Source organism: Labrus mixtus, chromosome 5 (genome assembly GCF_963584025.1).
Source record: "Labrus mixtus chromosome 5, fLabMix1.1, whole genome shotgun sequence".
NCBI lineage: Eukaryota > Metazoa > Chordata > Actinopteri > Labriformes > Labridae > Labrus > Labrus mixtus.
This window is the reverse complement of record NC_083616.1, coordinates 14,075,824-14,089,939: the sequence shown is the minus strand read 5'-3', so window position 1 is coordinate 14,089,939 and position 14,116 is coordinate 14,075,824. Positions and strand designations below refer to the sequence as shown.

At 42.5% G+C, this 14,116-nt stretch overlaps 2 protein-coding genes across 3 annotated transcripts in view; both read left to right on the top strand.

The window, feature by feature from the left end:
- Positions 1-14,116, top strand: part of kiaa0825 (KIAA0825 ortholog) — a 116,437-nt gene that overhangs the window by 19,990 nt on the left and 82,331 nt on the right. Inside the window, exons 7-12 of the mRNA XM_061037966.1 lie at positions 2,846-3,013; positions 4,719-4,801; positions 5,007-5,264; positions 8,968-9,245; positions 10,583-10,733; positions 13,591-13,781. Coding sequence (XP_060893949.1) covers positions 2,846-3,013; positions 4,719-4,801; positions 5,007-5,264; positions 8,968-9,245; positions 10,583-10,733; positions 13,591-13,781 — 1,129 coding nt within the window. The remainder of the gene's footprint in view (positions 1-2,845; positions 3,014-4,718; positions 4,802-5,006; positions 5,265-8,967; positions 9,246-10,582; positions 10,734-13,590; positions 13,782-14,116) is intronic.
- Positions 1-14,116, top strand: part of mctp1a (multiple C2 domains, transmembrane 1a) — a 229,893-nt gene that overhangs the window by 180,001 nt on the left and 35,776 nt on the right. The window lies entirely within an intron of this gene.

The window sequence follows — 14,116 nt, the reverse complement described above, 5'->3', positions numbered from 1 at the left end:
TGTATGTGAGCGAAGAGGAAATGAAGTGGCAATAAGTGCAGCCAAAGGGGAAATGCTCTTCACCGTGAGTTTAATACATCAGACTGGGGATTTGGCAGCCCGCCACACAGCAATTGTTTACCTTTTTGCTCACTGGCTGCATCTGTTCTGTTTTGTAAACGGCACTAAACTATTCGCCCGTAAACACCGGAATCAATAACAACTGCTAAGGGAATTCCCTTATCCCGCCCCTCCCTCTCTTCACCATGTTTTCATTCCTATCCCCAACCCTTTTCCTTCCACTAGATCTCCTCCTCCTCCCTCTCTCTCACACTCTCTCTCTCTCTCTCTCTCTCTCTCTCTCTCTCAATGTTCCTGCCAGTCAAGAGCAATGTGTGTGTATTAGAAGGAGTGTGAGCTGTGGAGCTGATGGTGGAACCCACAGGAGAGACAGACAACGAGAAGACTGATGGCTCGCCAAAAATACCTGCTCTGTTTTTTTTTTTTTGTTTTCTTTTTGTCTCACATTGTTGTCATTGTTAAAAGCTACAAACTGAAACTGGCCACTGTAGACTTGGAGAGTTAGATATTTCCAGACATTCTTTTTTACACTGTTCCATATAAAATGTAAACCATCCTCCACACACATCCTGTTATATTTTTCACACATTTGGTTCAGTGTCAAATTCCTCAACGTGCTTGTTTTCTTTGAGGGCTTTTGATAAGATACACACTGCTTTTATGGTTATCACAATAATAAGGCCAACCATTGATTTTCCCTTTGTTAATAAGAACATCCTCTGCACCATGATGTCATAGTGGAGCTCTTATATAAACATATCATTTTGCTTTCAGCACCAGTCCTCCTTTATTGATTCTCAGTACATTGACCTTTGGTTGAACTCTTCTGCCTGTTACTGCCCTTCCACATTTGACTCTATGAGACATGCCATGCACTATGCTATATGACACACCTGGGTGCTTTTAAGCACACCCTCTCCATCAACCGGCTATGAGAGCCTCCATTTGGCCTCACTGTTGTGACAAAGGTATAATGAGGTTTAGATGGCTGTGTACTACACTGCTATAGCTATAAGGCTATTTGGCTAGGGAGACGACCATAAATACCTATATAGCCTGGGCGGCAGAGCTCAATGAGAGGTGGAGGCAGAGCATTGCAAAACATCAAGGTCATATTCAGCTATAGGAGTGTTACTTGGTGAGCAAGTGAAGCAGTTACGGGGTCACATGATGGAATGAATGGTTAGGAATAAGAGGGACAAAGATGGTGCTGTGGAATAGTTGATGCTCTAGATGAAGTTAATGTGTGCTGTGCTCGGATGAATGCCTAACAGAAGGTGAGATGTTGGGTTGTGTTTGAAGTGAAAGCTCTTTAGAGAATCCAGCTACTGTTTCTCTAATGTGTCCCTGTCTTGTTTGGTTGAGATTGTTTACTCTTGAGTTTTGACAGCTTTAGTTTGCCCCAGTGTTAAGGCAAAGAAAACAGTTGATTTGCTGGTGACTTCGGTGAAAGACAAGATTGTTGGTGCGTGTGTGAATGTGCAAGCTGGAGAACAAGGCTGACACATGGGTGTCAGCCAGGTCACTCATGTACACATGCAGTATGAGCATGTCTCTCTGGCACAGACTCCCACTGGACCCCATTACAGGGGAGTTGTGGACCCATGCAGCTTAATTACACTTACACATTAATGCATCCACGCACAGACAAATACACACCAAATAATCACACAGCTATTCACACGTGATGTTGCACACTCATGCACACTCTCTTGCATGCACTCTTGCACATAAATGCATGTATACACTTAGACTTGCAAACTTGAGGTCAAAACTTATTCGGTGGTGACCACATAGTGTGCTGCAGTGTGGCAATTATCCTGCAAGACTGACATGTGCAAATGTGTGGAGAAGTGTCTTCTGCAAATCAAGTTTTTCACAATGACCTGTATTATGTGCACATAAACACACTTTTGCATACGCAACACAAGCACACAACTACTCATCGACTCTTACTCAAAATACAAGCTCACAAGAACATGCATATTCGCCAACACACACTCAGAGTCACACCTCATGCATGATTAAACCAGGCCTCCTCAGGGACACTGTGTTGTCATATTGTCAGATTTTGTTTAACAATATAGCAAAATTACATTAGGATCCAGCAGCAATAATGTTACAATTATTGGAAAATGCCCCCCCTCTTTTTCCTCTCTTCTCAGTGCTCAATCATCTCCGCGCTTTCAGAGTCAAGGCTAATACTGAGCTCATCCAGTCCCAAATGCCTTTGCAGTGGAGGAGCTCATTTAAGCGGACACACAAAAGTATGTGTGCATGTGTCTGGGAGTATGGCAACGCATCTCCCAGCCGCCTATTCTCCGGCTTAATGCGGAACATCCCCCGGGTGATGGCTTTGGCAGCCTCCAAAATGGGAAATCCATATTTGCCGAGGGGGTCATCGACGGGTTAGGGGGAGAAAAGTTTTGTGCCAAGAGAGAAGATGTGCATGTGTGACTTCTCAGGGAGCAAAGTTTTGCATATTTTCGTCTCTTTGTTTATGCGGTGTATTGGGAAAACATGAATGGGTCGATATTTATAAGAGGTGCCGTGCAAGAAAAGACTTGTAGAGGGGGTGTTTTCTGATGAGTGCTTGTAGGCCTGGAAGTTGGGTTGAAAACTTATTTTCATGAAATTGTTTATTCCTTTCCTGAACTGTAAACTTTAGTGTGGCTCTCATCCCTCTGTCTTTCTGTAAGTCATACATTCAACATAGACATATGTACTGTTTATTTTCCATTCTTGTCTTACATTTTTCAATCACATATTTTTCTCTCATTCTCAGCGCCAATGGAGCTTCCCATGAAAAATAGAAGCTTCAGTTTGACCTCCCACCAGCTGAGGGCGTTAAACCAGCTGGCCTGCACACTGCTGGGGTTTGAGAGGACTGTGAAGGAGCAGGTCACTAATATGACCTTCATTGACTGTACAGGAGAGACGCCTTGTGTAAAAGGTACAACTCTGTTTCCCCAAGACATGATACTTTATCTTAGAATTTAGAAAGTCCAAGCAACCTAGGATGCACTTTGCATTAACTAGCTAGAAAAGTATACATTACAGATGCTTTAGAGACTTACTTTTTGAGTAGATAATGTAATGCAAAAACGTAATCTGTTGGCAAAAATAATATCCCAAAAGATATTTATTCATTTATGTGGGGAGAAGGCTCTGAAGCAGCATTGAGATCAAGTAGGAAGTAAGAGTAAAAGTAAGTAAAAATTATCAATCAAAAAACTATTTTCTGTGAGTGGGGATGGGTGGGGGGACTCATTACTACAATATTTTCTCTGGCTATACAGCCCTGCAGTTACAACCCCTGAAACACAACACATACACACATGCATCCTCTGGTATGTGTTCTAGTGGGACTTCTCTGTTGCATCTGTGGAAATATTACTTTGGCAATAAACTATCTTGGGTGTTATATAAGCCTTTGGTATCTTTTTCCTCTCCCCTTTGAACTGCTGTTGCAGAGATGTTAAATGGAAGCTTTTGGTGCATGGAGTAATTTCCATAAAGGTTACATTTACAAAAACAAGACTTGCAGAAAGGCTCAATTTACAGAGAGGTAAACAGCCTTTAAAGGGCAGTTATCCAAATCATTAATTCCAGGCAATCAAACGGCTTAATTACCAGAAATTCATCAGATGGGCTTAAAGGTCAAAAAGTGATGCGCTTGCTGCTTCCTCCTTCTTCCATTCCACCCGGTCTTGTTCGGCTAAATTGCCTCGCCTGGGGTCTCACTCTTCGCCTTCTGATTAGGAAAATGTGGCCTTGATGTTCACGCTTTTTAATTGCAACCCAATCCAACATCCTGTATGCTTGTCTCCAAGTAACTCCCCCTACGCTCCCCCGTCTCCCCCTAACATCAACGCAATTTCCCCTCATGGAATAACCCCATATGTGGCTGATACAATCTTGGTTCAAATCAAATGTAAGCCCCAAATTTAGACTCGTAAAGCCAACGCCGTTAGCATTTACTGCCTTTTTTTCTTATTCCTCTGAGTCATGTACAGTGATACTGCGGCCACTCTGGTTCATTTTAGCGAGTGGGGTGAGAATGGGAGCTACAGTATATGAGGTATATACAGCTCTTTTCACGTCACTGTGCTTGGCTTATGTCCCGCTTTAACACATTATACGGTGCAGTACATAACGTGATATGGAAATATTCATACTAAATAATGCATAGGATAGAGGGTGGGCAACTGGCGGCCCGGGGGCCACATGCGGCCCCCATCAACCCTCAACGTGGCTCTCAGGTCAATTTTTACATATGAATTAATTGGAAACATGAAGAAAACATGACAAAATCTGCCATGAAAACCAGAAATATGTCCATAATAATAATTGATCACTGGTATATGTTGAGTTAAATTTGAGACATAATTGATTGTAATCGTTTTTTGTATCCTACAATTTGGCCCCCTGGCAGTGAGAATTAAATGAATGTGGCCCTTGCTGTGACCAAAGTTGCCTATCCCTGGGATAGATGCTAGGCAAACCCAACAAAGCTTTTAATTGTTTAAATGGTCAGTCTCATGTGTTAATGTATCATTTTTGGTCACTGCTGAAATGTTTTAAGAGCTCGACCATATCTTTTTATATGTGTAAAATGATGTGTGTAAGTTGTAATTTGTTAATTATTTTTCTGTTAGGTATTTTGAAAAAGAGAGATGATTCAGACATGACAACAGATGGGAGGAAATGCACGGCAGAAACTCTTCCTCACACACCAGAGGTAAGACTTTTGAATGTTTTTCTTCATAAACCCTGTGAATTACACTAATTCTATTTAAAAGTTTTTAATGTCATTCAGACTTATGATCTTTGCTTCTATAATAACATAATAGCAAGAAAGTTTGTGAGTGCAGCATTTGAACAGGTGAGTCATTCCCCACAGTTTCAGACATTAATTGGCTGTTGTCCCTTCTCCTACTTTGCAGGCGCAAGTGTTGGAGTTTGAGTGGAGGTCAGCTTTCCGGGGGCTGGTCCCACACATGGCACATTGCGTTAAAGTGGTGCTGGATGATGTTTGTGCCAAGAGTCTGCAGCAGGAGGAGGCTTTATTTTCTTCAGGACACACCTCCATCATCCTGAGCCGCATTGGTGGAGACACCACACTCAGTGAGAGCAACACACCTCTCAGAGAAGATTCCTTCTACACCTACTCAGAGAGAGAGACTCCACAAGTGATAGCAAAGGTAATCCCAGAATTAGAATGGGATTGACTGATAACTGTTTGTCATTATTAGTGACCTGAGGTTCAATTCTAACAGTGAAATGGTATCATTGATTTACCACATGATAATCAATGTTATGAATGCCCTGTCCTGTTTTTATAGTGTATTTATTCATTGCTGGATAGTTAATTAGCATGCATGCATTTCCAATCTTCACTCACTGGTTTGAGGCCACAGATAGCAGAGAAAGCCCAGGGATGCTTTACTATCAAAATGCTTTACTCTGTAAACAGCAATGTAAATTCTCTTCATGTCTAATACTCAGGTTAATTGTAAACTCTGTGCAGAGGTATGTTTTGTGGTGCACCCCTCTCTTCCCCTCCTCGTCATCCTCCTTTATTACTACCTGGCTGAACAATGCAGGTCTACACACCCAGAGAGATTAATGTTTTTTGTAGCCCTGGTGGAAAGCCCCTTCTATAATAGAGAGCCCAAATGATTTGAGCCTGACACAGTCGACACCCGGGATCAGAAAAGGCCTTGGGAAGAGTCGTCAGTATTAGTCAAGGGGAGGACTCTAAGGACAAAAGAGAGACATGGGGAAACCAAGAACCACTATGGAGGATACTACGAGGGCTAGATGGTGTCGAGAGAAGGATGTTGAATAAAAGGGGAAAGTATAGGGTCTACAGATGATAGAGGGATGATTCCCTAAGAAAAAGAAGCAGGGGTAGAGAGGATAAAGAGGGGATAGTGTGAGAGAAGGGATGAGAGGAGAGGGCCTGGGAAATGTCAGGGAGAGGTGAAGTGGGCACCAGAGATTAACTTTTCTCAGGAGGAAGACCAGGGTGTGATGTGAGACCAGGCTTAGTGTCAAACTCTACAAAGGTTGCCTATGTTTAGAGCTGGACTGCCATATATTTACTTCAAATAACAATCTCACTTGCTCTTCTCCTCGTGTTCTTCCTTTGGTTTAGCCCTGCTGAACAACTTTTAACTCCTGAAACTTTCTCCAATGAACATACCTCCATCTCCCCTCTCTTCTAGATTGCACACTGTATAGACCCTCATCATTACTGTTTTGCCTCCTTCTCCTCCTCCTCTTCCTCCTCCTCCTCCTCCTCCTCTCCTTCCTTACGCTGACAGTATCTGTAGCTCTAAATTGCTAACGAGAGTCAGAATTTGTCTGTGCTCAGGACCTGTACAACATATTTATGTGTAGGTCAACGCTTCAAAGATGAGAGCCTTTCAACCCAAAGGTTATACATGCATGCATTTGCATTCAATAACACTGCCCCAGACAGACATCCAAGATCAGATATTATATATATATTTCCCCCCCCTTGTCCTCTTTTTGACACGTGCCCTCGTGTTTGAGCAGAGAGCAAATTACTATACAAGACATAAGCATGAAATATGGCCGGTTCAAAGGCATTATGATAGATCAATATTTCACACATTTATATTCATATACTCGTACCTCAATCGTCACCTTTTTTCACGTGAACCCACTTCACTGTCTGTATTACCATACATATGCAGGCTGCGATGATACACTTCATCCATCAGACTTCTTCAGATGCTGTACTTTTTTTATTGGCAGTCAGTTGTGCGTTGAATGCCAAACACCCTCCTTGTTCAGCAGCTGAAACTGGCCCTTCTGCCAGAACCGGCGATTGAGCTCTCCTTGTTTGGGTGGGCCTTTTTTAACCTAGATGCTATAGCTCTCTATTATAGCTACACAAGTGCCTTTTCTGTATTCACACTTCACTTACGCCCTCACCTCCACTTGTCTCTCTACTCCACATTCTGCACACACAAACAGGCCTCCCTAGCACTCTAAAACTTTACACAATCTCTTTCACCTTGCTGCAATAGTCCTGGTGGGATTCCACGCTTTGATCTTAGCTAGTTAAGGTTTCAGTCTGTGGACTTATGTGTGTGGTTGTTGTCTTTTTTTCAGATGTGTGTGTGTGTGTGTGTGTGTGTGTGTGTGTGTGTGTGTGTGTGTGTGTGTGTGTGTGTGTGTGTGTGTGTGTGTGTGTGTGTGTGTGTGTGTGTGTGTGTGTGTGTGTGTGTGTGTGTGTGTGTGTGTGTGTGTGTGTGTGCGTGTGCCTCTGCACATGCTGGTACTGTAAGTGTATGAGATGCACCTCCTGGGCCTCTTCATCACCCTGCTAATGCTGATTGTTGTGCCTGCCTCTGCTTCGTCTCTGTTAAAGCTAAGCTCCTAATGACTACATGCAGTACGATATTGACTTAATTGTCCAAACGGCCATTGTTCCCAGGCCTTTTAACCCCTCCAGAAGCTTTAAATGAGAAAATTGTGTAAAGAGATTGTGAGAATGTCAATTGTGTACACATGGTGGAGCCCTGACCTGACAGGATGTTGAATTTCACAGTAAGCTCCTACAGTAAGACAAGTAATCAGTGTGTGACTATAAAAGCAAGTAATACATGCTTTAAATGAATAGATTGATTCAACTTCTCTAAGTTATATCAATAGGAAATATACTTTAAGACTTTTTTTGATTCTGACCAACTCATAATTGACATGTATGGGTGAATAAACTCAAAGGTGAACTCGCACACATATGTGCTCCTTGGCACACGCCCGATCAGCTTTCACTGCTCTCACTCTGTGAATGTCAGTGTGAAGCACATACATTTGTAGAGGCAAAGTGTGTGTGCATGTGTCTTTTTCTACGCAGTAAAAGATGCATGTTATTTTTTAACTGTATTCAGAAAACATGTCAAACTGAACTGACCAGAACTCCACTATCAAATAAATAGTCAATAGTAATAGCAGTCAGTGTAGTAATAGATAGATAGACTCTTTATTGTCATTGTATAAAGAACACAATGAAACTTTGTTGGCAGCAATCCTGTACAGCAGTGTTTACGAAATCTTTAATAGTAAATAAATCAAACAAATCACCAAAGGTTAGAAATAAAATGTTCATGTACCCGGCATAACTTGAGTGTACAGTGATTACAGTTGATCACAGTTTAGCTTTGTGTGAATCATGCGGACTGACACCTCAATTGTAATATTTCTTTAAACCAGTAGACTTCAGCTTTCAGTAGTCTTATCCTTATAGGCCTTTCTCCAGGACATATGTTAATAAATGTTGCAAGTCTTGGTGCTGGGGTAGTCTTATACATTGCTGAAACTCTCTTTATTCTCTCTCTCTTTCTCTCTCTCTCTCTCTCTCTCTCTCTCTTCTCTCCCTCACCTTTGACTGACCTTTTTCATTTTCTTACCTCTCAGCACATCTGACTCCTCCACCTCATCCTTATATGTACTGTAACATTTCTCTTTGAATGCTGTGAACATGATTCATGCTTTTATGAAATAAGACAAGTGCTCGTGTATCCTCAGAAGTAAAGGTTTTATTTGACCTGATACCAATTATGCATGTTCAGCAGCAGGGTTTATGCAGAGGGCGCGTCTTTAGACATCGGTATTCTGCATGTGCACTGATGTTTGCTTTTCAGCTGAGATGGCTTGCAAAGTGTTTGAGAAAGAAATGCATGTGTAATACTCAGTGTTTCAAGTCTACTTCCTTGTCATTCTGATGACTCCTCACAAATGTTCCATTATTTATATCTAATGAGGTCTCTTTCTGGTGTTCTTTCCCCCTGTTTTTGTTCATACCGACAGATTTCCCTCTCTGTTATTGAGATCATCTTGTCTTGTCTTTGCCTTTTTCTCTCCCTTCAGTTCTGTGGAGCAATCCTGATGGAGCTAGATGCTTTGCTTCCCCTGGCAGTAGCATGCAGGGACGGATCTCTCCTAGAGGTGCGTTCGAGCTTTGTGGAGGCGTGTGGCCGGACCGCATTCGCCATGCTCGGCCGTTTGCAGGAGAGGGCCCTCGAGGTACCTTCCTCTGCTCCCCTGAAGAACCTGCCCGCTCTTATTGCCACTTGTGTATATGTGCACCAACGACTGGAGCACTACCATGCCCGACTGAAAGATTCACATACTACTGCAGCTAAAGTGTAAGGAGGGGGCTTCTACATGTGTGTGCTTGGTTGTGTATAATTTTGTGGGTTGGCTGATATGCCATAATGAATGTACCGGTATGTGTTTTACTTCATTTTTGGTGTGTAAATCCTTCATTCTATCCAGAATCCTCTGAAAATGAAATAATTATTGCATATGGATTTAATCATGGAGGAGATGGATCATGTTAACAAATAACAATTATATTTACATGTTACAGTCCTATGTTCTGTAATTCTGGTAAACAATGAAAAACAGTATGACTAATCATGACAAAAAACAATGTAAAAGGCACAGATTCTGACTGTCGACTGACAGTACTAGTAGGCAGGCAACAAACTTCAGTATCTAAAACAGTCAGTTACTACTGATTTTAGTGTATGAACTTCAGAGTGGCTGTCAAGAAGACAGAAGATGGCTCTTAACCTGAGCTGTCTTGCATCTGCCTCATTCTTGCCCCTTTGTTTCCAACATTACGTATTATTCCTTGAATTTGACTTTAGTCAAACATTTTTTAAAAGCAGTACTCTAAATTGCATTTCTTTTTAAACCACACATTTCTTCCCAAGTTTGAATAAGTATATCCCATCTAATTTCACTACTGTATAAAATCTTGTCTTATGATTTTTTACCCTGTGGTGGTCATAATAAAGGTATGTATTAATAAAGGATTAGGGGATCACACATTCTGTGAGGCATGTCAGACATTTTGAAATTAAAAAAAAGGTTGCACAGTTTAAAGTGGGGACCTTAGAGTTAAAAAAAGAAAAGGAGTACAAGTGATTGACGGGAGGTAATGACACCCATACTGTGTCTACATCTGGTGAGTTTTTATGCCCCGTAATACCCCCTTAACCTCGGCCTCACACCGGGCCCCTCTAAAGACATCTTTGGTGCTCCTGTTGTCCCACCTCTGGCCTTCCGCACCCCTCCACCTGCACTTGCGTTGTGCCCCTCAGGTCATAAAGCACCTTCCTCTCTCTCTCTACACCCACCAGTACCCCTGGTCTTAAGCCCCCGTGCATGCCTCTTAAAACCTTGCCTCTCTCTGGAAATTGTCAAGGCAGGCAGATTTAAAGGATATGAAATGTCACAATGAACTTTTGAAATAAATCATCAGTTCTTTCACCAATTCAGTACACCTCATGTGTGTGTGATAGCTGCTCTGTGAATATACAGTGGTCAGCTAAGCATCTGGATTACAGGATTTTGGCCTGCTGGACTCTTGACCTCATGCATCCCTTTCTTTTGCTCTTAATTTACCATGACAGATCATGCTTTTTCCTTTACTTTTAATTGCCTTTAATGGTTTGTTTCCTCCCTCTACGCCTAGACCCCTGACCCTGCTGCCCATTCAGAAGTGCCACGATACAGCTGAAGCCTTAAAAGAACAGCTGACCAGCTACTGTTCCCAGGTCTGCTCCACCTGCATTCTTCAAGATGCAGAGAGTCACCACTGGGCCGACCCTAAACCCTTCTATGAGGTAAAATGTTGACAAATTGAAAGTAAATGTGGTTTCTTTTTCCCCTCAAGATATACACAAAAATATCACCATAGGCCTACAGAGTTTGAGTCTCTTGTATCTAAAATATACCAATTAAACATATTTGAGTATTGCTTCTGTACAGTACCCTCTTAATCCTAAAGACATTGATACATAAAAACAAATCTAATACTATCTTCTGTGGATTTCCCCACTTTTATTGTAGAGAGTGCATATTCTAATGCCACGTGCCTTAGCAGGCTCTTTTTCTGTTCTTCTGTACGCTGTACTCTTAGGAACTCCTGGAATTATACTCTGGAGCTTTTTTGCTTCTTCTTTTCATTCCCACAATGCACCTTTACCTCCCACTCTCCCACTTCTAACCGAGCGTTCTCCTCTGAGCTCCCTGAGAACATCTGTGGCTTCCATGCTGCCCCGGGGGCTCCAGGGATTCAGCTGTCTGAAGTCTGCAGTCTACACTGCGACTGTCTGGAAACAGCATAGGGCCCCCGAAACTCCCCTACCTTTATGCCCTTAAACCAATCTAAATCTCCCCTCACTTTCTTTCTTTACTCCGCTTTTGCCTTTTTTTCTCTTTGTTCCTCCCTCCTTCTCTGGGTCACTGGTGTCAGACAGACCTGCTGTGCGCAGGTGTGTGCTTTTGTTCAAGCATGCCTGTGTGCATCTGTACAGATGAATGAACATGTGGGTGTGCAGCAGCATCTCCGGATGGGTCTTTCATTTGGTTTGTGTGTATGTATCTATATATTCATGTCTGTTGTGTATATGTTGTATGCATTAAGTTTTCATCTCCAGGATCTCCAGCTTTGTGTATCAGCTCTGTCAGGGTTAGTGTAGCTCTAGAGACCCTTCCATAGCTTGCCTTGATAATAACACATGAATATTTTTTTAAAGTTTTTTTCTTTGGGCTGTCTTTGCCTTAGTGGATATTTCAGCTTAAGAGAGAGAGGGAATGTTAGGAGGAGAGACATGGGGGTGACATGCGGCAAAGGGCTGGGGTTGAACCCATGGTCGCTGCTTAGGCTATCTGGCGTCCCAAACAAATGAATAGATTGTGTGTATGACTATTTCAATGGGGAAGGTTGAATTAGTGTGTAAAGGTTTTGTACTTGCTTTAAATTTGTCTATTTAATTGTCAGAGCCTACAGATTTCTGCGTCTGGGGGTCTTTTTTGCTTCTTCTCTGCTGTAATTTTTGAACAGGAAATGGACAAATTTAACATTTGCTGGACTTTTTAGGATTGATATGAATAAAATATTGTGAGGTTTATGATCATAGCTCTGTCCTAGCCATGGTCTGTTTTCTTCATAGTATATATAGCATACTGGTTACCGCTGTTATCTCACAGCAAGAAGATTCCTGGTACTAATCCCTGTTGGACCTTTCTGTGTGGAGCTTGCATGTCCCCCCCCCCCCCCCCCCCCCCCCCCCCCGTGTGTGGGTTCCCTCCAGGTATTCCAGCTTCCTCCAACAGTCCAAAGACATGCTCACTAGGTTAATTATGACTCTAAAATTGCCGTAGGTGTGAATCTGAGTATGCTTGTTTTTTTTGCCTCTGTGTTGTTGGCGCTGTTATTGACTGACGACCAGTCCAGAGTGTACCTCTCACCCAATGACAGCTTCAGCCCCCCCACGACACTGAACAAGATAAGCAGTATAGATAATGGATAGAAAGCAGACATAAGAATGCTGTACTGACCAATCAGAGTTTTCAACAGAACTGTGTAATAACCTCATAACAGCACATGGAGTTTGTTAGGACAATCAAAGGACATTTAGAAATGGTCTTAACGAGAAAATCCTCTGAGAACTTTCTTGTTAGTATTTTGCCTACAGTGCTTTCAAAGCCATACACAGAATGTTATCATAAAAAAAGAGTTATTAAGAGTTTCCAAGTTTATTTCATCCTCAGGTTCCTATTCCAGATTCAGTCGTCACTCTCGCCAGACTCTCATCACTAACAGGAATTTGTACCTAGTTGACCTAGCTGATTGAATAAAGTTAGACCTGAATGAATGGATAAAACAGCACAACCGCACATGTCGTTTTTGCTGCTCCTGGTTTGGATCTAATGTCTGATTCTGCTGAGTCCACAGGCGAAGGATGGCGGTGTAATCCCGGACATAGAGCTCGGTCACGCTCCCCATCAACCGCAGATCCCTAAATGACTGGCTCTAGGGAGGAGAGGAAGGGTAGAGGAAGGGGAGAAGGAAAATATAAGAACGATGAGGTGAAATAGGAAGAAAGTGAGAAGGGACCATGGGGCATGATGAGTTGAAGACAGGAGGAAGTTTTGGATATTTCCCCGCCACACACACACACAGTTTATTGTTAGAGGTTAAACATGAGGAGTTCAGATGAGTGGAGGTAGAAGACTGAAGTTTATTGAATGAGTTCATTTATATACTTTTCAACAAAGCCACAGGATAAAAATCTCTTTCTCATTCTGTCCTCCCTCTCGCTCTCTTGCTCTCTCTTGCTCATATCTTTTAGAGGGTTCTTGATTTCCTTTTTTCTCCTTGACTTTCTCTGTATGTGTGACCGTTGTGATGTGTTCTCCAGTTCTGGACTTTAAAGCAGTTGAAAAATCCCAGCGGGGGTAGAAACCCAGGTGCAGAGTGCAGGTGGCATGACCACTGAGACATCCTGGTGTTGACAGTCCTGCCTCTGTCTCAGTCCCTCTCTTTCTTCTCTTTCATGTTTTTTTCTCTCCCCGCTCTCTAACTTCATGCCCTTTTTTCTTGGTTCTCTGTTTTTGCTTCAGTGTCATTACCCATATCACAATATATCTTCATCTGGAACCCCCTCGTCTCCTGTCCAACACTTTCTTCCACAGGGTGAGCGCTGTTCCTTCTCCGTGCAGATGTGGTTCTACTTTTTGTGTGGGCTCCGGAGCGACCTGTGGGCAGTGCTCCCGGCGGAGTTAGCCAAGGAGGTGTTGGGCCAGGTGCTGGCAGAGACTCTACAGCTGCTTGTGCAAAGATATGCCAGAGCCCGTCCTTCATACAAGAGACTCCTGCAAATCAGGTACTTTAAGATGTAAAAAGGTGGCCTCATTTATGTATACCGAACACATCTTTTTACTCGTTGTTATTAAGGGATTTATTGCAACAGGCTGCCACTGCCACTCCCGTGGGAGAGGGAGTGGCTCACATGATAAAAACACATATGAAACAAGTTTGAGCCTCTTAGTGAAGCATAAACAAGCTCAGCAAGCATTGTCCCATCCATGTGAACACAGACCCGAGAACAAAAAAATCCCTCAAGATTTTTAACTCTCACTCTCTTTTTAGTCTTTACTCCACAATAAATTTACAAAGGGTATTTTTGATTTTTTTCTCTCTATATATTCAGAATGTCAC